At 52.8% G+C, this 24,938-nt stretch overlaps 1 protein-coding gene and 1 non-coding gene across 2 annotated transcripts in view; one reads left to right on the top strand and one right to left on the bottom strand.

Moving 5' to 3' along the window:
* Positions 1–20,336, top strand: part of SLIT1 (slit guidance ligand 1) — a 163,912-nt gene extending 143,576 nt beyond the window's left edge. The window contains exons 26-37 of the mRNA XM_065920057.1: positions 2,337–2,500; positions 6,015–6,139; positions 6,421–6,518; positions 9,720–9,863; positions 10,042–10,131; positions 12,898–13,035; positions 14,318–14,555; positions 15,914–16,044; positions 16,536–16,690; positions 17,741–18,029; positions 18,568–18,779; positions 19,582–20,336. Coding sequence (XP_065776129.1) covers positions 2,337–2,500; positions 6,015–6,139; positions 6,421–6,518; positions 9,720–9,863; positions 10,042–10,131; positions 12,898–13,035; positions 14,318–14,555; positions 15,914–16,044; positions 16,536–16,690; positions 17,741–18,029; positions 18,568–18,779; positions 19,582–19,820 — 2,023 coding nt within the window. The 3' untranslated portion in view covers positions 19,821–20,336. The remainder of the gene's footprint in view (positions 1–2,336; positions 2,501–6,014; positions 6,140–6,420; positions 6,519–9,719; positions 9,864–10,041; positions 10,132–12,897; positions 13,036–14,317; positions 14,556–15,913; positions 16,045–16,535; positions 16,691–17,740; positions 18,030–18,567; positions 18,780–19,581) is intronic.
* Positions 20,337–24,297: 3,961 nt separating this feature from the next.
* On the bottom strand, positions 24,298–24,369 carry TRNAC-GCA (transfer RNA cysteine (anticodon GCA)). The gene has a single exon. It is a non-coding gene; the product is annotated as a tRNA-Cys (tRNA).
* Between the last annotated feature and the right edge of the window lie 569 nt (positions 24,370–24,938).

Below are 24,938 nucleotides of genomic sequence, written 5' to 3'. Positions count from 1 at the left end.
CCAGGGGAACTGCTTCCTCTGCGTTGCCCAGACACAGGCGGAAAATGACAATGCGTCCATTTGGTACTTAATAAATGTGCTCATTCTCATGAACATTATATAGCCTTATGTTTTCACAATAATGCTGATACAAATGAACTTCAGATACGAGGCTCTGGTTTTTCTATTTGCTGGCTCAAAGACCACTGGCAACCTTTGTTTCCCCAGATCCATGTCTTGTTCATCTCTGAATCTCTCACTGTGGTTTAGTGAGAAGGTTATGAGCTTACCCACCAGCCTGGTCAAAGCCTAAGAGGTTGGCAGTGCACAGTGTCAGTGTCGGGGTGGGAATGAGAGGGAGCAGGCACACCCTCACCCTGCCGGCAAGTGTAAGTCGTTACAACCTTTTTTGGAGACTGACTGTGAACATTTTGGGCTTCCCAGTTAGCTCAGTTGGTAAAGAATCTGCCTGCAATGCAGGAGATCCTGGTTCAAATCCTGGGGTGGGAAGATCCCCTGGAGAAGGGATAGGCTACCCACTCCAGTATTCTTGGGCTTCCCTTGTGGCTCAGCTGGTAAAAAAAAATCTGCCTGCAATGCAGGAGACCTGGATTTGATCCCTGGGTTGGGAAGATCCCCTGGAGAAGGGAAAAGCTACCTACTCCAGTATTCTGGCCTGGAGAATTCCATGGACTGTGTAGTCCATGGGGTCCCAAAGAGTTGGACAGGACTGAGCGACTTTCACTTTCACCTCACTGTGAACATTTTACGTGCACTTCCTCTGCAACATGAATCCTCCTTCTAGGCATCTGTTCTAGAGAAATGCTCTCTCCTTGCAGAGAGGCATGGACAAAGTGTTCACTGCCGCTGGAAACAACTGGAGTGTCTGGCAGTGAAAGCTATGAAGTGTCCATTCTTTGGGATGCTCTGAAGCAGTTTGATAAAATGAGGTGGATCCATATAGCTGACCTGGAGAGGTCTCCAAGGCATGCTGTTAGTGACAAGAAGCAGGCTGCTCAGTAACTATGTGTGCTGGATGGATATGATCTCTTCTCATGAAGAACCAATTGTATGTGTAAATATGGGAAAGGACTGGAAGGCTACATATGGAGTATGATGCCCATGTGACCATGGGTCCTGTGGTTGGCAGGGACAGTGGACTTTTTTGTAATGTGGATGTGTTGTAGTTTCCTTAACCACTCCCCCACTCATGAACACGGGAGGCTTCCGGTCTTTCTTTCACAAACAGTGCTGAGTTCAGTACCATTGCACAGATGCCTTTACACACTTGTGCAGGCACAGATCTGTGAGATGTGCCAGAAACAGAGTTACTGGGTCAAAAGGCAACTGCATTGCTGACTAGATAGATATCAGGCAATCCCCCTCAGTTGGAGTTCTGCCATCTTGCATTCCCATCAGTAACATAGGAATGTGCCTTTTTAAAAAATCAAGGTGAAATTCAAGGAATATAAAATTAACCATTTTAATGAATACAATTTAGTGGTATTGAGGACATTCACAATGTCGTTTAAAGTGAGACTGTTGTGTGCCATGTCTGAAAATGATTTACAGTGAGAATGTGCTTATGCACTTGTTTAATTGAAAATGAAGAGAAAAATTAAAGAGTATAGGCTTACAAAAAAAAAAAAAGAGGGGACTTCCCTGGTGGTCCAGTGGCTAACACTCTGCTCCCCATGCCGGGGGCCAGGGTTCCATCCCTGGTCAGGGATCTAGATCCCACGTGCCGCAACTAAGACCTGGTGCAGTCAAATAATTAATTAATTAATTTTTAAAAAAAGAATATAGGCTTTCAAGTCAGACAGCTCTAGATCTGGATCAGGGGGGTGTGCTTCACTGATTGTGTGACCCCAGGAAAATGACTTATTCCACGTGAGGCTCAGTTCCCACATCTTTGAGATGGAGAAGAGAAAGCTTATACTGTGAGGCTGATGAGAGGATTAGATGCACTAACATGGGAGAAGCTGGTTCATCACAGCAGTGAATGTTGTTTCGTCTCTCCCTGGTACACCCTGGAGGCGGTGCCGACAGAGGCTCTGGCCTCAACAGCCTGAGTGCAAATCCTACCTCCCCACTTTCTCTGTGCATCTTGGGCAAGTGTCCTCACCTCTTGCGCTTCAGTTTCAACATGTAAAACGGGGTTAGTAGGGTGTGATGAGGACTGAGTGAGATCACAGGTGTTAAGTACTTAAATCTGTCCTGGCTACACGGTTAGTGCTCACTGAATGGGGACTGTTAGGGTTTTGCCAGCTCCGGGCATAATGCCTGATACCCGGCACCCAGTGGGTGAGGAACTCCATGAAGGTGTAATGTCTGCTCCTCTCTGCTATCTAACCCAGGGCCATCGGTGCTAACCCCCTGTACTGTGACTGCCACCTGCGCTGGTTGTCCGGCTGGGTGAAGACAGGCTACAAGGAACCGGGCATTGCCCGCTGCGCTGGGCCCCCAGACATGGAAGGCAAACTGCTCCTCACCACGCCTGCCAAGAAGTTTGAATGCCAAGGTGAGCCCAGGAGCGCGAGAGGGGATGGCGGGTACCGGGTTACATCCCCCCACTTCCTGCTTTCCCCATCAACCCTGGCAGGGCACATCCAGACACCTCTGTGTCCCTGGGTGACTGGCTGGGTGGGGGACAGGTGGCAGGAATGAGGCCTCTGCTGCTTGTTAGCATGACTGCCCTCTCGTCCTGACATACAGCAAGCAAAAAAAAAAAATTTAAAAAAGCCAGGCGGAAAATCTCAGGCTGTAAGGGCTCTAATCCCTCCCTGGGGTTATGTAAGGAAAATAAAAATAGCAGCAGTGTTTCTGGAAGCTCCAAGCCTCCCAGCAGTACAGGCACTCAGGCCTCCCTTTGGTAGGAATTGTGCTCAGCAATTAGCTTAAACCCCTGAGCCACTGGACCCAGCTGCTACCCTCCGGACATCTCTAGAAATCCAGGGCCTGGTGTGATTGGAGGTGCCTCACCCTGGGCCTTTGTAAACACGGGCTCGGGGACTGATTGACTGATTGACTGAAGGCCAAGGGAACCCTGCCGGGCAGAAGGCAGCGGCCGAGGGGCTGCCCCGGGCTTGGCTTGTGTGCAGGGGCACAGCTGCAGAAGGGCGCTGGAGGCTGTGGGACACGGTTCCTGCCCTCCACAAGCTCACAGACCACCAGCGGAAGTGAAACTGACAGCCGGAGGTTAATGAGGGAGCCCCGGGCCACCTGTGTGCAGGATGCTATCACAGGAGCAACACTTCAGAAGGGTCCAGTCTGTGGCTTGGCTGGCAGCTGTTGGGAGCAGGCCAGTTTATGTTGAAATATTTGCTCGGTGTTTATTTAATGGGGTGGGACTGGTACTGATGAGAGGTTTGTGTGTGGGGTGTGTGTGTGTGTTTAAATTTAACTGGGGGCTTCCCTGGTGACTCAATGGTAAAAAATCCGCCTGCAAATGTAGGAGACACAGGTTTGATCCTTGATCTGGGAAGATCCCACATGCCGCAAAGCAGCCAAGCCCGTACACCACAATTGCTGAGCCCACGTGCCGCAACTACTGAAGCCTGCAGGCCCTACAGCCCTGCTCCACAACAAGAGAAGCCACTGCATGAGAAGCCTGAACACTGCAAGGAAGAGTAGCTAGCCCCCACTTGCTGCAACAAGAGAAAAACCCATGTAGCAATGAAGACAAAACAGAGCCAAAAGTAAATAAATAATATTTAGGAAGAAAGCTCCTTAAAAAAAAATTTTTTTTATTGGAATACAGCATGCATAACAGAAAATTACACAGATAGTTAATGAAAGGCTCAGTGAATTTTCACAAATTGAACTCATCCAGGTCAAGAAGTAAGAGTTAGAAGTGGACATGGAACAAAAGACTGGTTCCAAATCAGGAAAGGAGTATGTCAAGGCTGTATATTGTTACCCTGCTTATTTAACTTATATGCAGAGTACATCATGTGAAATGCTGGGCTGGATGAAGCACAAGCTGGAATCAAGATTGCCAGGAGTAATATCAATAACCTTGGATACGAAGATGATACCACCCTTAGGGCAGAAAGAGAAGAACTAAAGAGCCTCTTGATGAAAGTGAAAGAGGAGAGTGAAAAACTTGGCTTAAAACTCAACATTCAGAAAACTAAGATTATGGCATCCAGGCCCATGACTTCATGGCAAATAGATGGAGAAACAATGGAAACAGTGATAGACTTTATTTTTTGGGCTCCAGAACCACTACAGGTGTTGACTGCAGCCATGAAATTAAAAGATGCTTGCTCCTTGGAAGAAAAGCTATGACCAATCTAGACAGTATATTAAAAAGCAGAGACATTACTTTACCAACAAATGTCCGTATAGTCAAAGCTATGGTTTTTTCCAGCAGCCATGTATGGATGTGAGAGTTGGACTCTAAAGAAAGCTGAGTGCCAAAGAATTGATGCTTTTGAACTGTGGTGTTGGAGAAGACTCTTGAGAGTCCCTTGGACTGCAAGGAGATTCAACCAGTCCATCCTAAAGGAAATCAGTCCTGAATATTCATTGAAAGGACTGATGCTGAAGCTAAAACTCTAATTCTTTGGCCACCTGATGTGAAGAACTGAGTCACTGGAAAAGACCCTGATTCTGGGAAAGATTGAAGGCAGGAGGAGAAGGGGACAACAGAGGATAAGATGGTTGAATGGCATCACTGACACGGGGGACATGAGTTTGAGTAGGCTCTGGGAGTTGGTGATTGACAGGGAAGCCTGGTGTGCTGCAGTCCATGGGGTCGCGAAGAGTCGGACACGACTGAGCGACTAAACTGACTGACTGAGGTATCCAGCACCCGGATCAAGAAACAGAGCTCCACCTGTAACCCATGAGGATTCTCCTGCAGTTATTACTAGAAAGTGTTTCTCCTTCTAGTCAAACTCATGCATTTTCAGTAGAACTGATGTTTCTCTACTTCTAGAAAGAGTCTGGAGCAGAGTGAGTGAGTGAGTGAAAGTTGCTTAGTTGTGTTCGACTCTTTGCAACCCCATTGACTATACAGTCCAAGGAATTCTCCAGACCAGAATACTGGGGTGGGTAGTTTTTCCCTTCTCCAGGGGATCTTCCCAACCCAGGGATCGAACCCAGGTCTCCCGCATTGCGGGCAGATTCTTTCCCAGCTGAGCCACAAGGGAAGCCCAAGAATACTAGAGTGGGTAGCCTATCCCTTCGTCCAGGGGGTCTTCCCAACCCAGGAATTGAACCAGGGTCTCCTGTGCTACAGGCGGATTCTTTACCAACTGAGCTATGAGGGAAGCCCCTCTGAAGTGGAAACCTAACTTAACTGGCTGGTCTTACTATTTATTCTTGTGAGGTCCTCATGCTTCTCATAGGGGGCTGCCCCAGGCAGTCTGGCTGCTGGCTCCTCACCCACGTTCAAGTTCAAGGAAGGGCCACCAGTGAGTCCTGAAGGGGCTGGAGAAGGTCATGCCTGTGGCCAGAGAGGAGACAGGAAAGGGTCTTTCCCTGTTCAGCCTTGGTGAGAAACAAGTTCTAGGCAATGGACATTTTTTTCTCCTAAGCGTGCTTCCTCTCAGAGCCGGATCTCTTCTCTGCTGGAGTGGCCACCTTTGCTGTCCAGGCAGCAAGTGACCGGGCTGGCGTGGTTGCTGTGGAAGGGTATGAGGGGATGGAGAAAACCTCAGCTGATTTCTGTGATAGTGACCATGACATTCTCACACCGATGCTCCTGCTCAGCCCACCACATGGGAGCTCCTTACTATCCAACACCCGCCTGCAAAGCACTTTTTTGGGATTATCTCATTTAGTCCTTCCAGCCCCATGAGCAAGGGCTGTTTTTAACTGTTTTTACAGAGGAGGGTCCGGAGGCTGGCGAGGTGGATGTGAAAGGAGGGTGAGCGTGATCCAGAGGAAACAGAGGAAGGGGCAAGAACCTTGGGGAGAGGGCTTCCACCACGCGTCCCTGCACGCCAGGATGCCGGGGTAGGGGCGGGCGTTCTGCCCAGCCCTGTCCCCCTGCCTCCCCACTGCACTAATGTTCCCCCTTCCCTTAGGTCCCCCCACCCTGGCTGTCCAGGCCAAGTGTGATCCCTGCTTGTCCAGCCCGTGCCAGAACCAGGGCACCTGCCACAACGACCCCCTTGAGGTGTACAGGTGCGCCTGCCCCAGCGGCTACAAGGTGAGTGGGGGCTGAGGTAGGAGGTGGGGGACCTGCTCGAGGGCGCAGTGCGGCAGGCTTGGGGCTCTCCTGTTGGTCACCCAGCCCACGGGGCCCAGGGTAGCTCCTGGCTCAGAGCAGGAGCCCAAGTGAGTGTGTCATCCACGGCCTGACACGTGGCTGAGTAGACAAGTAACTCCCGGGACAGGCAGGCTGAGTCGCTGAGGGGGCTGGCTGGCCCTGCTGACTCACTGGCCCCGGGTCTCCCTGGGGTCCCCCCCGATCACTGACTTCCTCCCCAGGGCCGAGACTGTGAGGTGTCCCTGGACAGCTGTTCCAGCAGCCCCTGTGGAAATGGTGGGACCTGCCGCTCGCACGAGGGCGAGGATGCTGGCTTCACGTGAGTTGCTTGGGGTCCGGGACTGGACCCTGGTGGGCAGGGTGTTGATGGGTCCGACCTCGGTGCCTGCTTCCTCTGAATGGGATGGCCCAGGGCCCTTGTGCTCTGGAAGATGGGGGGACAGGCTCAGGGGGAGCAGTCATTCACTCCAGCTCACAGCCAGAGGCCGCTCCACACACCATCCCCTCGCCCCCACTGGCCAAGCCCCCGATGCCCACAGACAGTGGAAGCACAGAGACTCTGGGGGATGCCCAGGTCACCCAGCAGGCTGGGTCAGGGTTGGGCTTAGAGCTCCTGCTCCAGGCTTCTCCCTGCTCTTGCCAGGTTCCAGGAGAGTCCTCCAAAGGCACTGGGAACTGTCGCCTAGGGCGTGTGCAGTGACAGTGCCAAGAGGCAGTGGGGGACGTTGTAAACGCCTATCGTTTCTATTTACCTCCAGTTGAAGCCAAACACCCGCTTGTTGGGCCAATGTTGTCTGAAGGGAGGGCCCTGAGCCAGCTCCTCAGGATCAAACCTCCACCTGAGCCCTGGAAGGGCTGGGGAAGCCTGCCCACAGGTGGGAGCAAGTCCTGGTCCCGCCCTCCAGGGTCTCCCCCACCAGCTCGTGGGTCACTCTGGTCGCACCATGGGCACGGGCTCCCCACTGCTTAGTGAAGGGCTGGACCTCACCGAGATCCTCCACAGCTCATCCTGCAAGTCCTCCCAGTGCTGACATCACCACGCAAGCTCCCCACTTACCCTGCTCCCCCAGAGCATCTCGAGCCCCCCAGCTTCCCAGAGTTCTCCTATACCCAGAGCTTTTCTGAGGAGCACACAGAATTTAGATGCTGAAAATAAATTGCCAGCTGAGCAAACTGACTCTTCAGAAAATGATGTCAAGTCTACTGGCAGAAATGGTCAACCTGTCTCTGCAAACCCAAATTACCAGATGTAAAAAAAAAACACTAAATGACCTCATGGCAGGTGTCACCTTGGAAACAGCATCCTTACAATGGGCTCTGACCTCTAGGCTTGGCAGCAGCTCCATCAAAGCCCCCACCTCATTGGCTAGGCTACTGGGGGGCGTGTCTGTGGAGGAGGGGGTGCAGCTGGGGTAGCCCCTCACACTTGGCATTCCTACAGACTGGGGGGAGTTGTTGGAAGGGTTCTTTTGGTAGAAAGGTGTGCCTCCCTGAGTTACCTCCCAATGCTGAGACTTACAAGGGTCTCCTCTGTTATCCACCCCCAGCCCTACCAGAGGGGACTTAGCTGAGATCCCCTTAACCCGCTTCAGATCTCTCTGGTGTCCCCCGCAATCTCACAGGGGGAATGAAATTCCAGGACACACCCTGCAACAGGCTTCACACCTTTTTGTTCACATACCTGCTGCCCCAAACAGATTTTTTTACAATTATCAACTACTTCATGCATTAAGTGACAGCTAAAATTTTTCATGGTAAATTTAATTTTTCATTGCAAAGAAGGTCATTTCCAGGATATTGCACATATTATTAATGTGCATATTATTAATGCTTAAAAATAAAGGTATCATTCTTTAAATCACTCTTTTCTCATTCTTCAGCAAAAAATCATTTTAAAATCACACGAAGGAGCTCCTCTTGAACAAGCTGCAAGTCTCATGTCATTTGTGTTTCTTCTCAAACTAGTATTTCTATTTTATTCCCCTCACCGCCACCCTCCCTGACTTTTTCTTCTACTGTAATTTGTTTTCATGTTAGAGAGGCTTTTCTTGAGCACCCTGTCATACCTTCCTGCACCAACATGGGTATATAAGTTTAAATGGGAAGTTTTTTCACTTCTTTCTTGACCCCATAAACCTCTGATGAAAGTTTCTTTTGCATTATCATTACAGTGATCAATAATATACAGCTGATTAGAACAACATAACTGTTTTTCAATTTTTGATTGATAATTATTACACATAAAAGTAACATTTTATTAGACTGTATCTCTTAATGAGATAGATGGAGCTTTTGTGTGTGGGTGTGCTTCCTTTTCTTCTCCTAACTGGTTCCTATGTCCAGACATGAATATTATGGAATATCAGAGGACTTAGCAGCCAATCTATTCCTTTTTAAAATACATATATAGCCCTCTCTCTCTCTCTCTATATATATATGTATATATATATATATAGCTCTAAATGCTTAGAATGTTTATTCACATAAATAAACCAGTGGGATTAGGAGTTTTATTATAGCCATGTCTCTCAATTACTTGAAACCCTTCCAAGTTAATACGTTAAAAACCCAGAGTGATCGGTCATCAAAGCTTATTTTTAATCCTCTATCAGCTGATAGTTCCATGAGGTCTTCCTTCAATTACTCTTTAATGCACAGGATTGGAAACCTCTTGACTTGCAAAAGCATTTGTTCCTTCATTTTGAAAACATCAATATTCCTAATTGTCCCTTTATTTGGCACCAGAGGATCTTAAGCCCCAGGCATGGCCCACCTTGACTTCAGGCTGGGAGAGGTACCTGTGCACCTTTCTGGAGCTCTGGGGCAGGTCAGTTAAGGGAGGAGTTCGTGCAGAACTTGAAGATGTGGAAATTAATTGCTCAGACCTCTGTGATGTGCAAATCCTTTAGAAAACCACAGTTGCCCCAGGGGGGAATGTACCCCAGTTTAAAGATGACTGATACCCAGGACCTGACTCCTGCTTACCCCCCAGCCCTCTTCTCACCTCATCCCTGAAATATGTGTTCCTCAAGTCCTGAACTATATAGAGGAAGCTGTAGGGTGGACTGTAAGGCTCTCTCTGCCCCAGGCTTTTACCCCCACTGCTTTCTCTCTCCTTCCTGTTCTCCCCTGTCAGAGTCCTTAGCTAACTCACCACCTCCTCCAGGAAGCCCACCCTGGCCACTCCCCCCAGGGAGGAGCTAGGTGACCTCTGCCCCTTTGTCCACCTTTTCCAGCGTCAGTTTCGCACCATCCTGGTCCTTAGTCTCTCCTTTGGTTGCCAGTCTCCCTGTTTTCACCCCCATTAGACGGAGTGATCTGTTGCCTGGATGCTCTGAAAACCTTCACAGGGCTGGTCTTGGTCACCTCTAACCCTCAGCACCTAACAAGGGCCTGATCCAGAGCAGGGACCGAAACTCTGGGCTGATGCTCTTGACTACTGGCCACAGGCTTACACCAGTGCCTCGGGAAGGCTGCCACCCTGGCTGTGGGCCCACCCACCTCTCCCTGCTCCCCACAGGTGCTCCTGCCCCACCGGCTTTGAAGGACCGACCTGCGGGGTAGACACGGACGACTGTGTGGCGCACGCCTGTGCCAATGGGGGCACCTGCGTGGACGGCGTGGGCAACTACACCTGCCAATGCCCCCTGCAGTACTCAGGTAAGTGTGGCGGGGTTCAAGGGTCTGTGGGGAGCTGAGGACCAGTGCCCTGAGGCCTGGCCCAATGGGAGGAAGGCTGGGACCCTGCCTCGGTGCCTGCAGGAGGTTTCTGCTGGGCTGGCCGCCTGGTGGAGAACAGGGGGCAGCTTCTCTCCTGCTCCCCCCATTTTTTCCCCAGGAAGGGCCTGTGAGCTGCTGGTGGACTTCTGCGCTCCAGATTTGAACCCGTGTCAGCATGAGTCCCAGTGTGTGGGCACCCCCGATGGGCCCAGGTCAGTGTTGCCCATTTCTGGGGCCAGGGAAGGGCATGGGGCACCCCGTCACCTCCCCTCTGCCCTCCCCAGCCTGTTTCCTTACCTGTCAGGTGCGTTGGTTTCGGCTGTATAGTCAGAGCCAGGGGCAGGGTGGTGGTATTCATGGTCTGACAGACCTGAGTTTACATCATGACCTGGAATGGGTGGCTTGACCACTCGGAGTCTCAGCTTTCTCATCTGCAAACTGGGTGCACCAGTAGCTTCCTCCTGGGGTGGTTGGAAGGATTAGATAAGCCAATGCGGTGGAAAGCACTTACCTCCATGTCTGACATTTGAAAAGTACTCAATAAATAACTAGTTAAGGTCCACAATTTCTCATTGGCAATTGCAAAATACACAAAACTCTGAAAACCAAATGACCGTTTGATAGCAAAATTTGATCCAATCAATGTATTTGGTATTAAAAACTTACCTGCACTGATAGGAGGCTGCTTACAGTCACCATTCATCCCATGTAGAGGGAATATGTGTAGAGTTTGCAGTAGAATGTGAGCATGTTTAATTAAGGGGTGACCCCAGATTCAACTGGCATGTTTCATAATACACAGAGACATTGTATCGGGGCTTCCCTGGTGGCTCAGGTGGTAAAAGAAAAAAAAGAAAATCTGTCTGCAATGCAGGGTACCCGAGTTTAATTCCTGGGTTGGGAAAATCCCCTGGAGAAGGGAATGGTAGCAAGAACCAGTCTAGGGTTCTTGCCTGGATAATTCCACAGACAGAGGAGGCTGGTGGGCTACAGTCCATGAAGTCGCAAAGAGTCAGACATGACTGAGCGACTAACACTAATTAGACATTGTATTACCATTCCCAAATCCAAAAAGTCCCGAATTTCAAAACCTGTCTGGCCTCAGGAGGGTTGGATAAGGGGTCCTTGACTGTTGTCACCATCATTATTACTGGCCTATGTAGAAGTACTTGTCACCGGCAGACTGCAATGTGAAGATCATGGGTTTTCCAGATGTTGCTCCCACCTGCAGTTTTGCAAGCAGGTCTCAACTCTGGGACCCTGTTCCACCTGTCAGGGCAGCACAGTGGTAGGGCTTCTTTAGGTCTGTGGCTGAGGGACCCAACCCCAGCCACTCAGGCCAAGGCAGAGGATGGAGTCCCTCAGGGACTCAGCCAAGTAGGAGCTGCCAGAACCTCATGGGCAGGAAGCGAGAGCTGGGGGACACTGAGGCCCAGATCTTAGATCAAGGGGCTGCACAGGAGCCTCCATCCAGATAGTGGACAGATGCTGCCCTTCTGGCTGAGCCAGCAGGTGGGCTTGGCAGAGCAGACCAAAAAGCAGTGGCAGAGCAAGTGGCATGCCTGCTCCTCAGAGGGACTGGACCTCAGAGGCTGGACTGAAGCAGGACTGGGCATTGTCAGTCAGATACTGCCGAGACAGTCCTTCACAACACAGAGACGGAACACCCAGTGAGTGTATAGTACATAGTTACTCAACCTCCTGTCTTGGAGGAAGGTGGGAACTGCCAGACACTCAGCTGTGCCTGGCATTGTACCTGGAACCTAGCAAGTGTTCAGTATGCATTCATTCATTGAATGAATGGATAAGTGAAATGTCAATGAATGAGTTGGTTGGGTGCATAGCTACTGTTACACTTTTCAGACTGCCGCTCAAGACCCACCTTGTAATAGACTGTGGTCAGTTGGGTGGACCAAGATTAACCTAAAACAAACAAACAAAAAAGAAAATATCAGAGATCATCATACATACCCTTTTTTATAGTAAGGATTGTATTGTGGCATAAAACTGGTTTCAGAGGAGTGTGTGTGTGTTTACTGGGTGAAAGGTATTTCTTACTGCTTGAAAAACACTGGAAATGAGTTTTTAAAAAATCACACAGGCACACTTACTTGCCAGGTTGTGTAGTTGAGCTGTGGAGTCAAGTTTGGAAGGGTTTCTGGCAAGGGTTGCTTACCAACAGCTTCCTGGAGGAGGTGAGCTATTGGCCTGACTGGATCGAGGCAGGGAGAGAGGAGGGTGTACCAGAATCAACAGGCGTGAAGGCAGAGAAGTGTAGCAGGGTATGGCTTGCTGCCAGTGGAGACAGATCTGACCACAGAGTGGCTTGTTATGGGGGGAGCAGGACGGGGAACACTGGACAAGGTTGTGACTGAACAGGGTGGAGGGCATGCTCTCTATTTGATAGGCAAATAGTTGGCACATGTGGACTGACTCAGGGGAGCAGCGAACCACGATGTGAGCTGGGAGGCTGGGAACTGGCCTGGAGCCAGAAGGTCACGGGGAGGAGAGCACTAGCCTGACTGAGGCCCAGGAGGCTGGGCCGGTGCAGCTGGGAGGCTGGGGAAGGGGGATGGATGAGCCGTATGTGACTCAGAGCCGCGCACTTGGGGGCAGGGACAGGCTGCTGGGCAGGTTGAGAAGGGGCTGAAGGTTGACCTTGGATGTGCTGTTGGTGCTGAGGGTGGGTCCTCCACAAGCATTTGTCTCCTCCAGCCATGGGGTATCCACTCTCCCAGCCCAGATCACCCCCATCCTGCCTGCAGCCCCCACAAGCTCTCGTCCTATGCTAGTAAAGGGTCCCATGACGGATGGTGGCATCTTGACATCTAGGGCTCTGTGTGACTTCCTGGGGGACCCCACAGACCCACAGGACCGTGGGGTTCTCTGTCACATGTACAGCCCCAGGGTGCTGCAGGCTCCGGCCTGAGGTCTGGGCTGCGTGTGAGGCTGACGTCCGTCACCTGTGCCCGCCCCAGGTGTGAGTGTGCGCCAGGTTACACAGGTGACAACTGCAGTGAGAATCAGGATGACTGCAGGGACCACCGCTGCCAGAATGGCGCCCAATGTGTGGACGAAGCCAATGGCTACTCCTGCCTCTGTACTCAGGGCTACAGGTGAGCGGCCTCTGGAGGCACCAAGGGTGACTGGCTCCTCTGAGCGGTAAGCTCCGGGGTTGGCAGGAGCCCCCAGGCATGACTAGCGGGAGTGAGTGAGGGCAGAGCCTGGGAGCATTAACTGTCGCTGTGCCAGTCACCGTCTCGCCTGGGGAGAGTTCCTCAGTGACTCAGGGCACAGGCAGAGGGTGCCTGCTCTGACTGACGGAGGGAGCAGGAGGTGGGCATAGATGACCAGGCAGCGCTCCATTCACTTACCTGCCCAGTGGCTCCCTGAAGACATGCCCTGCATTAAAGGTCACTTACTTTTGCATCTCGGCCTCTCTGGGCGGTTGGGAGGGCAGGGCACCTGCCTTCCTTCTGGTCACCCACCTCCCATGTTCTGCTTGTATCTTCTTTTAAAAAGCAGTTTTATTGAGATATGACTTATATACCATATAATTCACCCAGTTAAAGTGTAGAATTCAGTGGCTTTTTTGTATAATCTCCGAGTTAGGCATTCATTGCCACAATCAATTTTAGAAGATTTTCATTACCCCAAAGAAACTCCATACTTATCTGTTACCACAACCCTCCTCCATCTCAACTTTAGGCAACCACCAACCTACTAATGTCTGTGTCTATAGATTTGCTTATTCTGACTATTTCATATAAGTGGAATCAACAATCTGTGGTCCTTTGTGATTGGCTTTCACTTAGCATCATGTTTTAGAGGTTCTCCATGTGGAAGCATGTATCAGAATGTCATTCCTTTTAATGGCTGAATAATATTCCACTGTATGGCTATTCCACATTTGTTTGTCCATTCATTGTTGATAAGACATTTGTGTTGTTTCTACTTTTATTTTTTTTGCTATTGTGCATATTGGATGCTACAGAGTCTTCTCTTTTGTTTTGTCTTAAGTTTCAGTTTTCTTTTCTGCAAAGTGGGTCTAGTAAAACCTGCTACCAAAGTTTGCTCATATGAGCACTGAGTGCTTCTTAAAGCTGATGTGCACACAAGTCACCTGGGATCTTGTTAAAAACCAGATTCAATAGGCTTTCCATCCCTGACAAGTGCTCAGGTGATGTTGATGCTGCTGGTCCAGGGACCACACTTGTTTCTCACCTGATTTCTCAGCATCCTCTGGCTCTTAGTTCTCAGAGGGAGTGTTCATCGGGAGCATCTCCCATTGCTTTAAAGTGTCCCAAGATGTTCAGTGAGTCTCTCTCCAGCACTGTGGGAAAGGGGGACGCCCCCCCTTGCTCCTGCCGTCTCTGACCCGAGTCCTTTCCCTCTCAGCGGTCAGCTCTGTGAGACCTCTCCCAGACCACCTGCCCCCAGGAGCCCCTGTGAAGGGACTGAGTGTCAGAATGGGGCCAACTGTGTGGACCAGGGCAATGGGCCCGTGTGCCAGTGCCTCCCCGGCTTTGGCGGCCCTGAATGTGAGAAGCTGCTCAGTGTTAACTTCGTGGATCGGGACACCTACCTGCAGTTCACAGACCTGCAGAACTGGCCGCGGGCCAACATCACGCTGCAGGTGCGTGCCCGGGGCACCCGGTCAGAGAGCAACAGGGGACCCTGGTCTCAGGTCAGAGCACCATCAGGATAGTGGGGAGGACTCTGTGTTTGGATGTGGGTATCAAGATCTCAGCTTGAACTAGTTTAAGCACAGTTGGAAAGGTTATTGGGTCACAAAACCAGCCTCAGAAAAGGGCAGGGGTGGAGGTGGTCTCATGGGTGACTGGATTCAGAAAATCAAACTTACCAGGAGCTCCTCCCACCATCTCTTGTCTCAATGAATCCTCAGCTTCAACCTCCAACGCTTCAGACAGGCTTTCTCCATGTGGCTGGAATACGGCCACAGCTAGCCCTGTGTTCCCTTATTTTGCCGTTCCATGTCTTGAATTCCACTGAGAACAACATTATGTTGAGGGAAAGAAAAGCAAGGTTCTGAGAAGAACCTTTTAGCCTCTCAAACATGCTCACTCTGCTCTCCATCACCTGATCACCTCTCCAAAATCCTGTCCACTCACATTGTCCACATGCAAGACCACAGCTAACTTAACTCTTCAATAAAATAAAGCTCATGGAAACACTGCCCAGCCATTGCCTCGGGCACATCCTTGGAGAGGCTCGGTTTAGCCTGCTCTCCCACTGCTGGCTCTCCCTGCCAACTCTAGTTGGACCACAGTCAGCAACCTCAGGGAAGGTCGCTGATTGGCCTGTCTCAGGCTACTTGCCCATCCCTGGACCAATCACTGAGTCCAGGGGGGACAGGGTACTATGACTGGACCAGACTGGCCCATGTGTCAGCTCTACAGACCAGGGGGTCAGCATCTTTCCCAGAAGAGGGACAGAGCAGGAAAAAACCATCATGGCTCCCACAGCATCATTACAGCAGAATCTCTCTCCCGAGGCCACAACTCCAACTTTTGCTTTGGCTCCAGTGACAAGCGCTTGCTTCCACGGTTCTAGCTATTTGAGACTCTTTCTGAATTTGTCCTTTCTGTAGGTTCCATCCTGGTCCCAAGGCAGCTTCCTGAGGCACACAGAACAGGATACCCCACAGCTACTCTAGCTGTTCTCTCTGGGCTTGGGTCCCAAGCTCTTATATACCCCCAGCACAGAGTTTCCAGGCCTCAGCTGGCCCACCTGTCCTCCCCTGGCCATGGCCGGACTGGCAGTGGAAGGGATTCTAGTGGGGTTGGGGGAAGGGGGAGTGGGAGAGAGGACTGCCAGCCTGGGTCAGCACCCACTGAAGGCGATGTCACTCACACGGGCGGGGGAGGACAGTTCTGCACGCATTTCTTTTAATGGTGGGTCCTCCTGCCCCACCCGCCAGCCTGCGCTGCTGCTGCGTGGGGTGGGGTGGGAGAGAAAGTGCCATTGCCACAGGTCTCCACGGCAGAAGACAATGGGATCCTGCTCTACAATGGGGACAGCGATCACATTGCAGTGGAGCTCTACCAAGGCCACGTGCGTGTCAGCTATGACCCGGGCAGCTACCCCAGCTCCGCCATCTACAGGTAGTGCTTCCTCCTGCCCACCAGCTGCCTTCAAGGGCTGGGGAGCGGGGGCGGTTGCTGCCACAGAGAGGTCTCCTGGGCCAAGAGCAGGTGGTTATCAGGACTCCCAGAGACCTGGGCTGCCCAAGTGGAAATGGCATTCAAACCGCTGAGTTCAGTCCCACACTGGGTCTGAGGATCTGGGGCCTGAGCTGTGGTCCCAAGCTTCCCCATCCCACCACCACCTCACCGGGGGCTCCATAGTGAGGAGGGGAGGCTGATTAGTTGGAAACCCCTGCCTCAAACTTCTCAGCTTTCCCAAAAGAGTCCCCCAAAGGGGAACAGGAGGGGCCAGGTCAGAGGCCACCGAGTTCCCACAGCCCTTTCTCTTGGAGATTTGGTTTCTTGGGAAGCGGGTGCTGGACCAGAGGCCTTTCTGGGGAAGTGCCCGGGCAGGGACGGGTCAAATTGAAGGCCATTCCCTGGGGTGGGGGCACTTCATCTTCTTCCAGCACTGAGACGATCAACGATGGGCAGTTCCACACAGTTGAGCTGGTCACCTTTGACCAGATGGTGAATCTCTCCATCGATGGCGGCAGCCCCATGACCATGGACAACTTCGGCAAACACTACACACTAAACAGCGACGCCCCTCTCTATGTGGGAGGTGAGGACCTGGCCTGGGTGGAGCTGTAGCCGACCCTCCCCGGGCCTCTCCATTGTGTGGTGGTTATTCCAGGTGGGGCCTCTCTTGCCCTCTGGCCTGAGGCTTGCCAGGGTCAGGACTGTCCTGTGGGGGACATTCCAAGGTGGCAGTGAGGGTGGGGAGGTCCTCGTAAATGGCCAAGCTACTGGTGGATTGTCCTCCTTGCCTGGAGCCCACGCTCCTTGCTGCCCACCCCAGACTGACCAAGAAGGATGGAAATGTGGGTTGGGCCTGCAGCCTGGCCTGGGAGGGGGCTTGGCCTTTCCCAGCCAGCTTTTGCATGGTAGCCACCTTTCCTCTTGGCTTTAGGCCAGAAGGGGGCTTGTCGGTCATTCAGGGTCCATTCTCGGGGCCCTCGGGAGTCCCACGCATAGACTCCTTGCATCAGCTGGGGACCTCCCAACGGGGCTTCCAGGCTTCGCAGGTAGATGACCCCACCCAGCACCTGAGAACGTTTCTAGGTCCCGATGGGACAGGTTTCTAGTTGCAGCGGGGCCATCTCAGTGCTGTGGAGGGCCTTGCTGAGACTCTGGACAGGTATGAGGGATGTTAAACCCAGCTCTGCTGTTTACTGGTCGTGCAGTTTCTCTGAGCATGGAAATCAAAGGGGTTTCAGCAGCTCTAAAGTCAGAGGGTTGCTGTGAAGTGATGACCACGAAATGGGTGACAAAGTGCTGTACACATGAGTTCGGGGCCCAAGTCCTTCGCTGCTGGGAGGTAAACGCTGAGCTTCTGGGCAGGAGCCTTGGATGGGGGTGGCCAGGCTTAGGCACTCAGAGCATCTCTTGTCAGTTGATCACAAGGAAAAGAGCTTTTCCATTTCTCCTGGGAAGGAAGTCTGGCCCCTCTAAGGTGGCAAAAGAAACATTGGCTCTGGGTTGCAGAGACTGGGGGACAGATGCTGAGGGCACTAGGGAACACTGTAGATATGCCCAGCAGACCTCAGAGTGGGGTGCTGGGCATGGTCTGAGCCCAGCTCAGCCCAGCTCTGACCCCTCCCCTCCATCCCAGGGATGCCGGTGGATGTGAATTCAGCTGCCTTCCGCCTGTGGCAGATCCTCAATGGCACCAGCTTCCATGGCTGCATCCGAAACCTGTACATCAACAACGAGTTGCAGGACTTCACCAAGACACGGATGAAGCCAGGCGTGGTGCCCGGCTGCGAGCCCTGCCGGAAACTCTACTGCCTGCATGGCATCTGTCAGCCCAATGCCACCCCGGGGCCCGTGTGCCACTGTGAGGCCGGCTGGGGGGGCCTGCACTGTGACCAGCCAGCTGACGGCCCCTGCCATGGCCACAAGTGAGCCCTGCCCACCTGTGGGTTCTCTTCCCTCCCCTGAAAGTTCCACTTCCCCATGGTGAGGAAGTGTTAGTTACTCACTTGTGTCCGACTCTTTGCGACCCCATGGACTGGGGCCCGCCAGGCTCCTCTGTCCATGGAATTCTCCAGGCAAGAACACTGGAGTGGGTTGCCATTCCCTTCTCCAGGGGATCTTCCTGACCCCAGGGACCGAACCCGGGTCTCCTGCATTGCAGGCAGATTCTTTACTGTCTGAGCCACCAGGGCAGCCCCCATGGTAAGGAGAGACTATACCTTTAACCCCCCAGATTGGAACATGTAGCCCAACACAGGGTTTTTATTAATTTTTTCTTGGTTTCCAGTTTTTATTAACAGGCAAAGGACCCTAGGGACAAACACAGAAGGACATTTTGCTCCCTTTGTTTCAGTTTTGGGAACTGAATAACAGCCCGTGAAGCCCAGGGCTGCAGGGCTGGTGGGGGGTGGGCTCGGACTGGCTCTGGCCTCTCCTCACAGTGACTCTTCTCTGTCCCTCCAGGTGTGTCCACGGGAAGTGCGTGCCTCTGGATGCTCTTTCCTACAGCTGCCAGTGCCAGGATGGGTACTCGGGGGCCCTGTGCAACCAGGCCGGGGCACCTGCAGACCCCTGTGGGGGCCTGCGGTGCCTGCATGGCCACTGCCAGGCCTCAGCCACCAAGGGGGCACACTGTGTGTGTGACCCCGGCTTTTCGGGCGAGCTGTGTGAGCAAGGTCAGGGGCCCCCCTCCTGACATGCCCTCTGCAGGGTCCCTCCCCACAGCTGGCTTTAGCGACTTGACTTTCCTTCTCCCCAGCCTCAGCGGCCCCTCTGTGCCCCTCTCCCCTCCTTGGGGGCAGAAGTGCTCGCAACCTCCTGGGCTCCGAGCCCCACCCTCAGACCAATGCTCTGTCTCTCCCTGGCCCAGCTTGCTCTGCAACCCCCTTTTCTGGGCTCAGTGCCCCTTCTGGCTGGGGTCTGTCCTCACAGAAGAGACGACCAGGGTAATGGCATCTTAGCCCATCATCTTGGGACGTGGAGAGCAGCAGGAGGTCTGAGAGTTGGGGACTCCTTCCCAGGCCCTTCTGGCCCACATGACCAAGATGGTCAAGGGTCTTCCACTGAAGGGGGTAGGGAGGAACCTGAGAAATCCAGAACTCAGGCACCTTCAGGTCCCCTAGGCCAGACCCTCTGGCTCCAATTCCGTCTCTGACATCATTGCCTCCCAGGTTTCCAGCCACTTCTTGAGCCCACCTTACTGGCGCAGCCCAATCTGTCCTGGAGGTCCTTGGCTGCTAGAAAATTCTTCCTTTCCTCTGCTCTCACTGTGGGCCCAGGAGGAGGCGTGTGCATGTGCATGCAGCATAGGGAGGATGCGGGGATGGAGGTGGGGTCTGAGAGCACAGAGGGCCGGGTCCAAGGCTGCTGTCCCCGACTCCTGCTCGTTTTTCCTCCTCCTCTTCCTCCTTCCTCCCCAGAGCAGTGCTGGCCCTCGGGTGTGCCCTGAGGCTTTCTCTTGGTGTCTGTCCCATCCAGAGTCCGAATGCCGGGGGGACCCTGTCCGGGACTTTCTCCAGGTCCAGAGGGGCTATGCCATCTGCCGGACCACGCGCCCGCTGTCGTGGGTGGAGTGCCGGGGCTCATGTCCGGGCCAGGGCTGCTGCCAGGGCCTGCGGCTGAAGCGGAGGAAGTTCACCTTTGAGTGCAGCGACGGGACCTCTTTTGCTGAGGAGGTGGAGAAGCCCACGAAGTGTGGCTGTGCCCTCTGCGCGTAGCGCCTGGAGTGCGCGGGGAGGGGAGAGGGCGGGAGAGGGGGCGTGGCCGCAGCAGAGACCGAGTGGCCGGCATCTGGGCCGGGGTGCTGGCCATCACCACGGAGTCGCCTAGGCACCCCGCCTTCCGGTGGTGGGTCGGGCCAGAACCACCTTTCTAAAGCCGAGGGCGCCGCAACTGGCGGGGCGGGTGGGCGTGGCCCAGGCTGCAGTCCGCCCTCTCCGGAAGTGCCTTGCACAAATAGGCACTTAATAAATACTTGTTGAATGAATGTGTGCGTGAGGTCAGGCCAAGAAGTGCAGAATGGTGACACCTCCTCTTTGCCTGCTTCCTGGGTCTCAAGAAGGGACTGCCCCTTTCCAAACCAGACGTCCCCTCTCCCTTGTGGCCCGGGCAGGCCCCCCTGCCACCTGCAGATAACCTTGAAGTACTCCCAACCTCCCCTGGGGCAGCCGGCCTGGCTTTTGGCTTTTGCTGCGCCTCTGCCAGTGGTAGGCCGGGCTGCGGAGGGGAAGGGCGCCCTCCTGCTGGCCAGGACGGGACCAACCCCTGCCCCCCCACCCCCCACCCCGGGGGGCTGAATGGAAGCCACTCCTTGCTTGGGAACGGGCCTGGGGGTGGCGGTAGATCTTAGGACCAGGCCTCTGAATCCTAAAGTTATGGGATGACTTAACAATTTCAAGGAGGGTGCTCGTGTGGAGATAAATGACTGCTGGGATTGCTTAGGGTGGGGACCCCACCAAAGAGGACAGAGGGGTTCTTGCTTCCAGCTGAATAAACATCACCACCTCCTGACATTAGCCACCAAGGAGGCATTGGTCCTGGGCTTCCCCAGCCACGAGCCAGCCATCAGCTGCTGGCTAGCCCTTGGCAGAGGTCTTTGGGGCTGTAGGGGGATTGGGCCAGGCTGCAGGTGCAGGGAGAGGTCTCGGCCCATGTAAATTGGGCTCAGAGCTCCTTGTGCTGCAGACCTGTTGGGAGCAGTGGCTCAGACATCAGGAAACCTCTGCTGGCTCTGTCACTCCAGGCAAACTTCTTTCCCATGGGCCTCAGTCTGCTCAGCTGATGGGGAGGTGGGATGACTGCGCGACAAGGTAGACTCTTCCACTGTGGCTCCAGGAGAGAAGCTGGAGGAGTCGGAAGATCTATTTTCATTAATCACATCAGCAAGTATTTACGTGCCTAACCGGGGCTGGGGACCGTGGGTGTTCTGCTCTCACAGATGGACGTGAACTGAGCATCATAGGAGTAATCAGGATGCCTGAGAAGAGAGCTGAGCTGAGTGAGGGCTCCAACCCACAGACCCCGGCCCCAGCCAGAGCTGCTCACTCTAGGTGTTTGCAAGGAAGGACTAAGTATCTGAAGAGCCATCAAATATGGCCATGTGACTACAAGTATTTCTCTTCCATGCATAATGAAGACGTGGAAAGACGGTCTTTTCACCTCAACAGCAAGCTGGCTCGAAGGAGGATAGGTCATGCTCTCCCGTCCCAGTATCTCCCCAAGAGCGTGTGCCCCTGGGGGCCCCTGATGGGCAAGGAGGGTGAGCATGTCCCTTTCCTGGGTCCTTCTATCTGCAAACAGAAGGCAGGGTTAGGGGGCTGTGTTGAGGTGGGCCTTGTGCCTGTGGGCAGTGGACAAAGTCCTTGATATTGGGTATTCCAGGACCTTCTACAACTGACTAAACTTGGCACATTCCACTCCCCTGGGACTCAGGCCAGTGAGTTTGTGTCCTGGGAGCCCTGCAACGGGAAAAGAACCCTGCCCTGCCTACTTGAGGAGGTGTCCTCATGGCTGGATCTGCCCCTCAAAAGGGCCAGGCTCTATTTTCTCAAAACTCTGAGCAAGGCCACAGCACCCCTCACACCCATGGGCAGCAGCCTGGGTCTCTCCTAAGTTTGCACAGTATCCCTGTCTTACCTAGACTTTCTGGGCCACTGCGGGACCCTGGACAGCAGCCAGCACCAGGCTGGGTCGGCATGAAAGTTCAAGTGTAGCTAACTTGTCCCTTTCCATGGAAGAGACGGTTCTGGAACCCACCAACTCTGAGACACATACCTTCCCCTAGCCACCACCATTGCCTGCTGACTTGCAGAAGCCACTCCCTGGGCTTGAGGGGCACTGACTGGCAGGGCCTCTTCACTCTGCAGAAGGTGGAAAGGACATCTGCAGATAGGTGCTGGCTGCCAGGAGTCCTGCAGTCCTGGGATTTGGAGGGCAGAGGATGAAGTGTTTGGAGTGTTAGGGAGCACTCTGTGAGCTGGCCGCTGTCCCCATCCAACCCTCCACCACACCCCACACCCCAACCCAGCTCCACACTCACCCTCTGTCAAGCTGGAAGATTGGGATCCATCACAGTGAGTACAGCAAGGGGGCCCAAGAGACCTGCGTGCCCCAGGATCAACTTTTCATCAACTGAACCACCAACCCAAAAGTTGCTAATGAGCTGGACCACCACGCATCTTGCCTATTTGAATTTGGGCCCACTGAGTCCCGGGAGAAAGCTCCCACGAAATCACCTGAGAAATCGTTTCCAAGCCTTGTCACCCCTTTGGTAAAGACCTCCAGTTCATGCTGATGTTGCCATCGGCTGATTTCACTGAAGAGACAAACAGGGCCAGTCCCGCGGGTGCTGCTGCTTTTGGCCAGCGATGTAGGCGGCAGTGGCCTGGGCTCCCCCTGCAGGTGTTGGAAATGGAAAAGGCTGGACTTTATCTCCTCTTTGCCTGCTGTTAGCCTAACCATGAAAGTATCTCTTTATACAGAATACTTAACAGATTCTAATATATATTTGTATTTCATTTTGTTATAGTATTTTTATATGTTAAAGTCAACATCCAGTGTCTTGTTTTTGATTTTCAGATGCTACGTAGTTGTGATGTTCTGTTTTGGGGTGGGGGGTTTCTGTAGTCTTGTTTGGATCACTCCTTTAAAGAGACTGGTTTAGAACAAGCCCGTGGGGAGCCACACCTGCCCTTTCCTGAGAAGCTGTTTTAGAACATGTTGGATATTGTCTGTTGTCTTCATGTGAACATGACATGGATTCACTTGGGTTCTGCCTTGTTGATGTCTTTTTCTGCATCACGGGTGAGGCCGGGGCTGCTGACACGCACTCTCACACAGGCAAGAGTTTCTGGGCTGTTCATCCACCAGCCACAATCGAAGGATGGAGCCCAGAGCCAGCACACGTGGGGCATCTGCCCTTGTACCTCTCTAGTCTGCCGGAAGTAGCAGAGAATGTCTGTTCGTCATGAAGAAGGAAGGGGAGGTCTGGGGGGATGATTTGGTCATAGCTCCCTGGAGATGGTAGTGTGAGAACAGGGCCCGAGAGGACACAGCACACATGAATCTGGGGACACTGTCCATCCTACCTTCTCTTCAGGTGTCACACCCACATTGTGTTAAGTTTGTGTACCGAGCCACACCCATATTTAACCTGGTTCTGAAGGTTTCAGAGCATCCGGGCAACAGATTCGAGCAGTGTGACCTCTCAACTGTCCCATAAGGTTGACCTGCCAGGCACCAGAACAATGGTTCTTAGGCATCGGTGGAGAAAGGAGGCAAATGTTCCTCTACCGTGGTTCTACTAGGATTTCAGACCACAGAATTGCACTATGTAGGATGTGTCACCTGTGTGTCTAAGGGAAGACAGGCCCTGGCAATTGGGCCCTCTGAGTCAGGCAGTCAGGCTGGACAAGGCCCCTGATGCATAAACAAATCTCCCATTCGTGGTGATGTTCCTATAAATCACACGGAAACAGCACACTGTCACCCTGGAAGTGGGCGGTGATGGTAGCTGTAGCACCTTCAAAGTAATCAAGGATTTGGGAGGAAATGTCATGAACCAGGTTCAGGGGATAAAGTGTGTTCAAATAGCGTTGCCAGCTCCAGAGTTTGCAGAGGCCAGCAGGTTACCTAAGTGAGCCCCCTGCCCATCAACTGTACTGCCACTTATGCTACAGCAGTCAGGACAGGGACCTGGTTCCCTCCTATAAAGAGCAAGGGACAAACGATAACTGATGGAGATTGTAATGACCTGAAAGGCATGCTTTCCAACCTACCCAACTTCAGCGGATCCTACCATGTGCTAATTGTCAGGTCTTCATGATCTTTTTTTAAAAAAGAGAAGCCAGGAATCAATTTTTATGTAAACACTCAGTTTTTAGATGTTTTTTAAAATACTGGGCTAAATAAAACACAACTGTCAGTCACCAGTCTGCAACCTCTGAGTTCCAGTGGCAGATTTCACAGTTTTAAGGAAATGCCCAGCTAGAGGAATGGGCACAGCAGTGCTTGGTTGGAGGGTGGAGGCAGTCAAAGGAATGCCCAGGCTTTCAACTAGAGTTGCCAAAGTGTGTTAGCTGCTCAGTTGTGTCTGACTCTGCTACCCCATGGACAGGAGCTCACCAGGTTCCCTGTCCATGGAATTCACCAGGCAAGAATACTGGAGTGGGTTGCGATTCCCTTCTCCAGGGGATCTTCCCAACCCAGGAATTGAACCTGGGTCTCCTGCACTGCAGGCAGATTCTTTACCAACTGAGCCACTAGGGAAGCCCTAGAGTTGCCGAGTTTCCCTGCTGTTGGCGATAATGAATCTCCCTATGTCCTGAGCCTTCAGAGTTAGAGGTGACCCCCTCATCCCAAGCCAGTCTGCACCTCTTAGGTCAGACTTCAGTTCTTCTACCACAGGATGAATAGTGGAGGAAAAAGAGGACTATTTTAACAACAAAAAGTCCTAATCTTGAACAAGGTAATTCTCCAACGTAAGTGTCCAGGCTGACTGCCAGCCGCTGGATTATTTCCATTGGGCTCTGCGTGTCAATGACCAATGTCAGTTGAACCTGTTAAAGAAATCACGGTTGATTCCATGAATCACTGGCCTACTGGATTCATCAACATGCCCATCTCCAGGAGAGTTGAAGGACTTCCCAGGTGGCACTAGTGGTAAATAACCCACTTGTCAGTGCAGGAGACGATAGGAGATGTGGGTTCAATCCCTGGGTTGGGAAGATCCCCTGGAGGATGGTATCGCAACCCACTCCAGTGTTCTTGCCTGGAGAATCCCATGGACATAGGAACCTGGCAGGCCATGGTTCATAGGGTCGCAGAGATGAACATGA

The sequence above is a fragment of the Muntiacus reevesi genome, chromosome 2 (genome assembly GCF_963930625.1).
Source record: "Muntiacus reevesi chromosome 2, mMunRee1.1, whole genome shotgun sequence".
NCBI lineage: Eukaryota > Metazoa > Chordata > Mammalia > Artiodactyla > Cervidae > Muntiacus > Muntiacus reevesi.
This window is presented reverse-complemented; position numbering and strand designations above follow the sequence as displayed.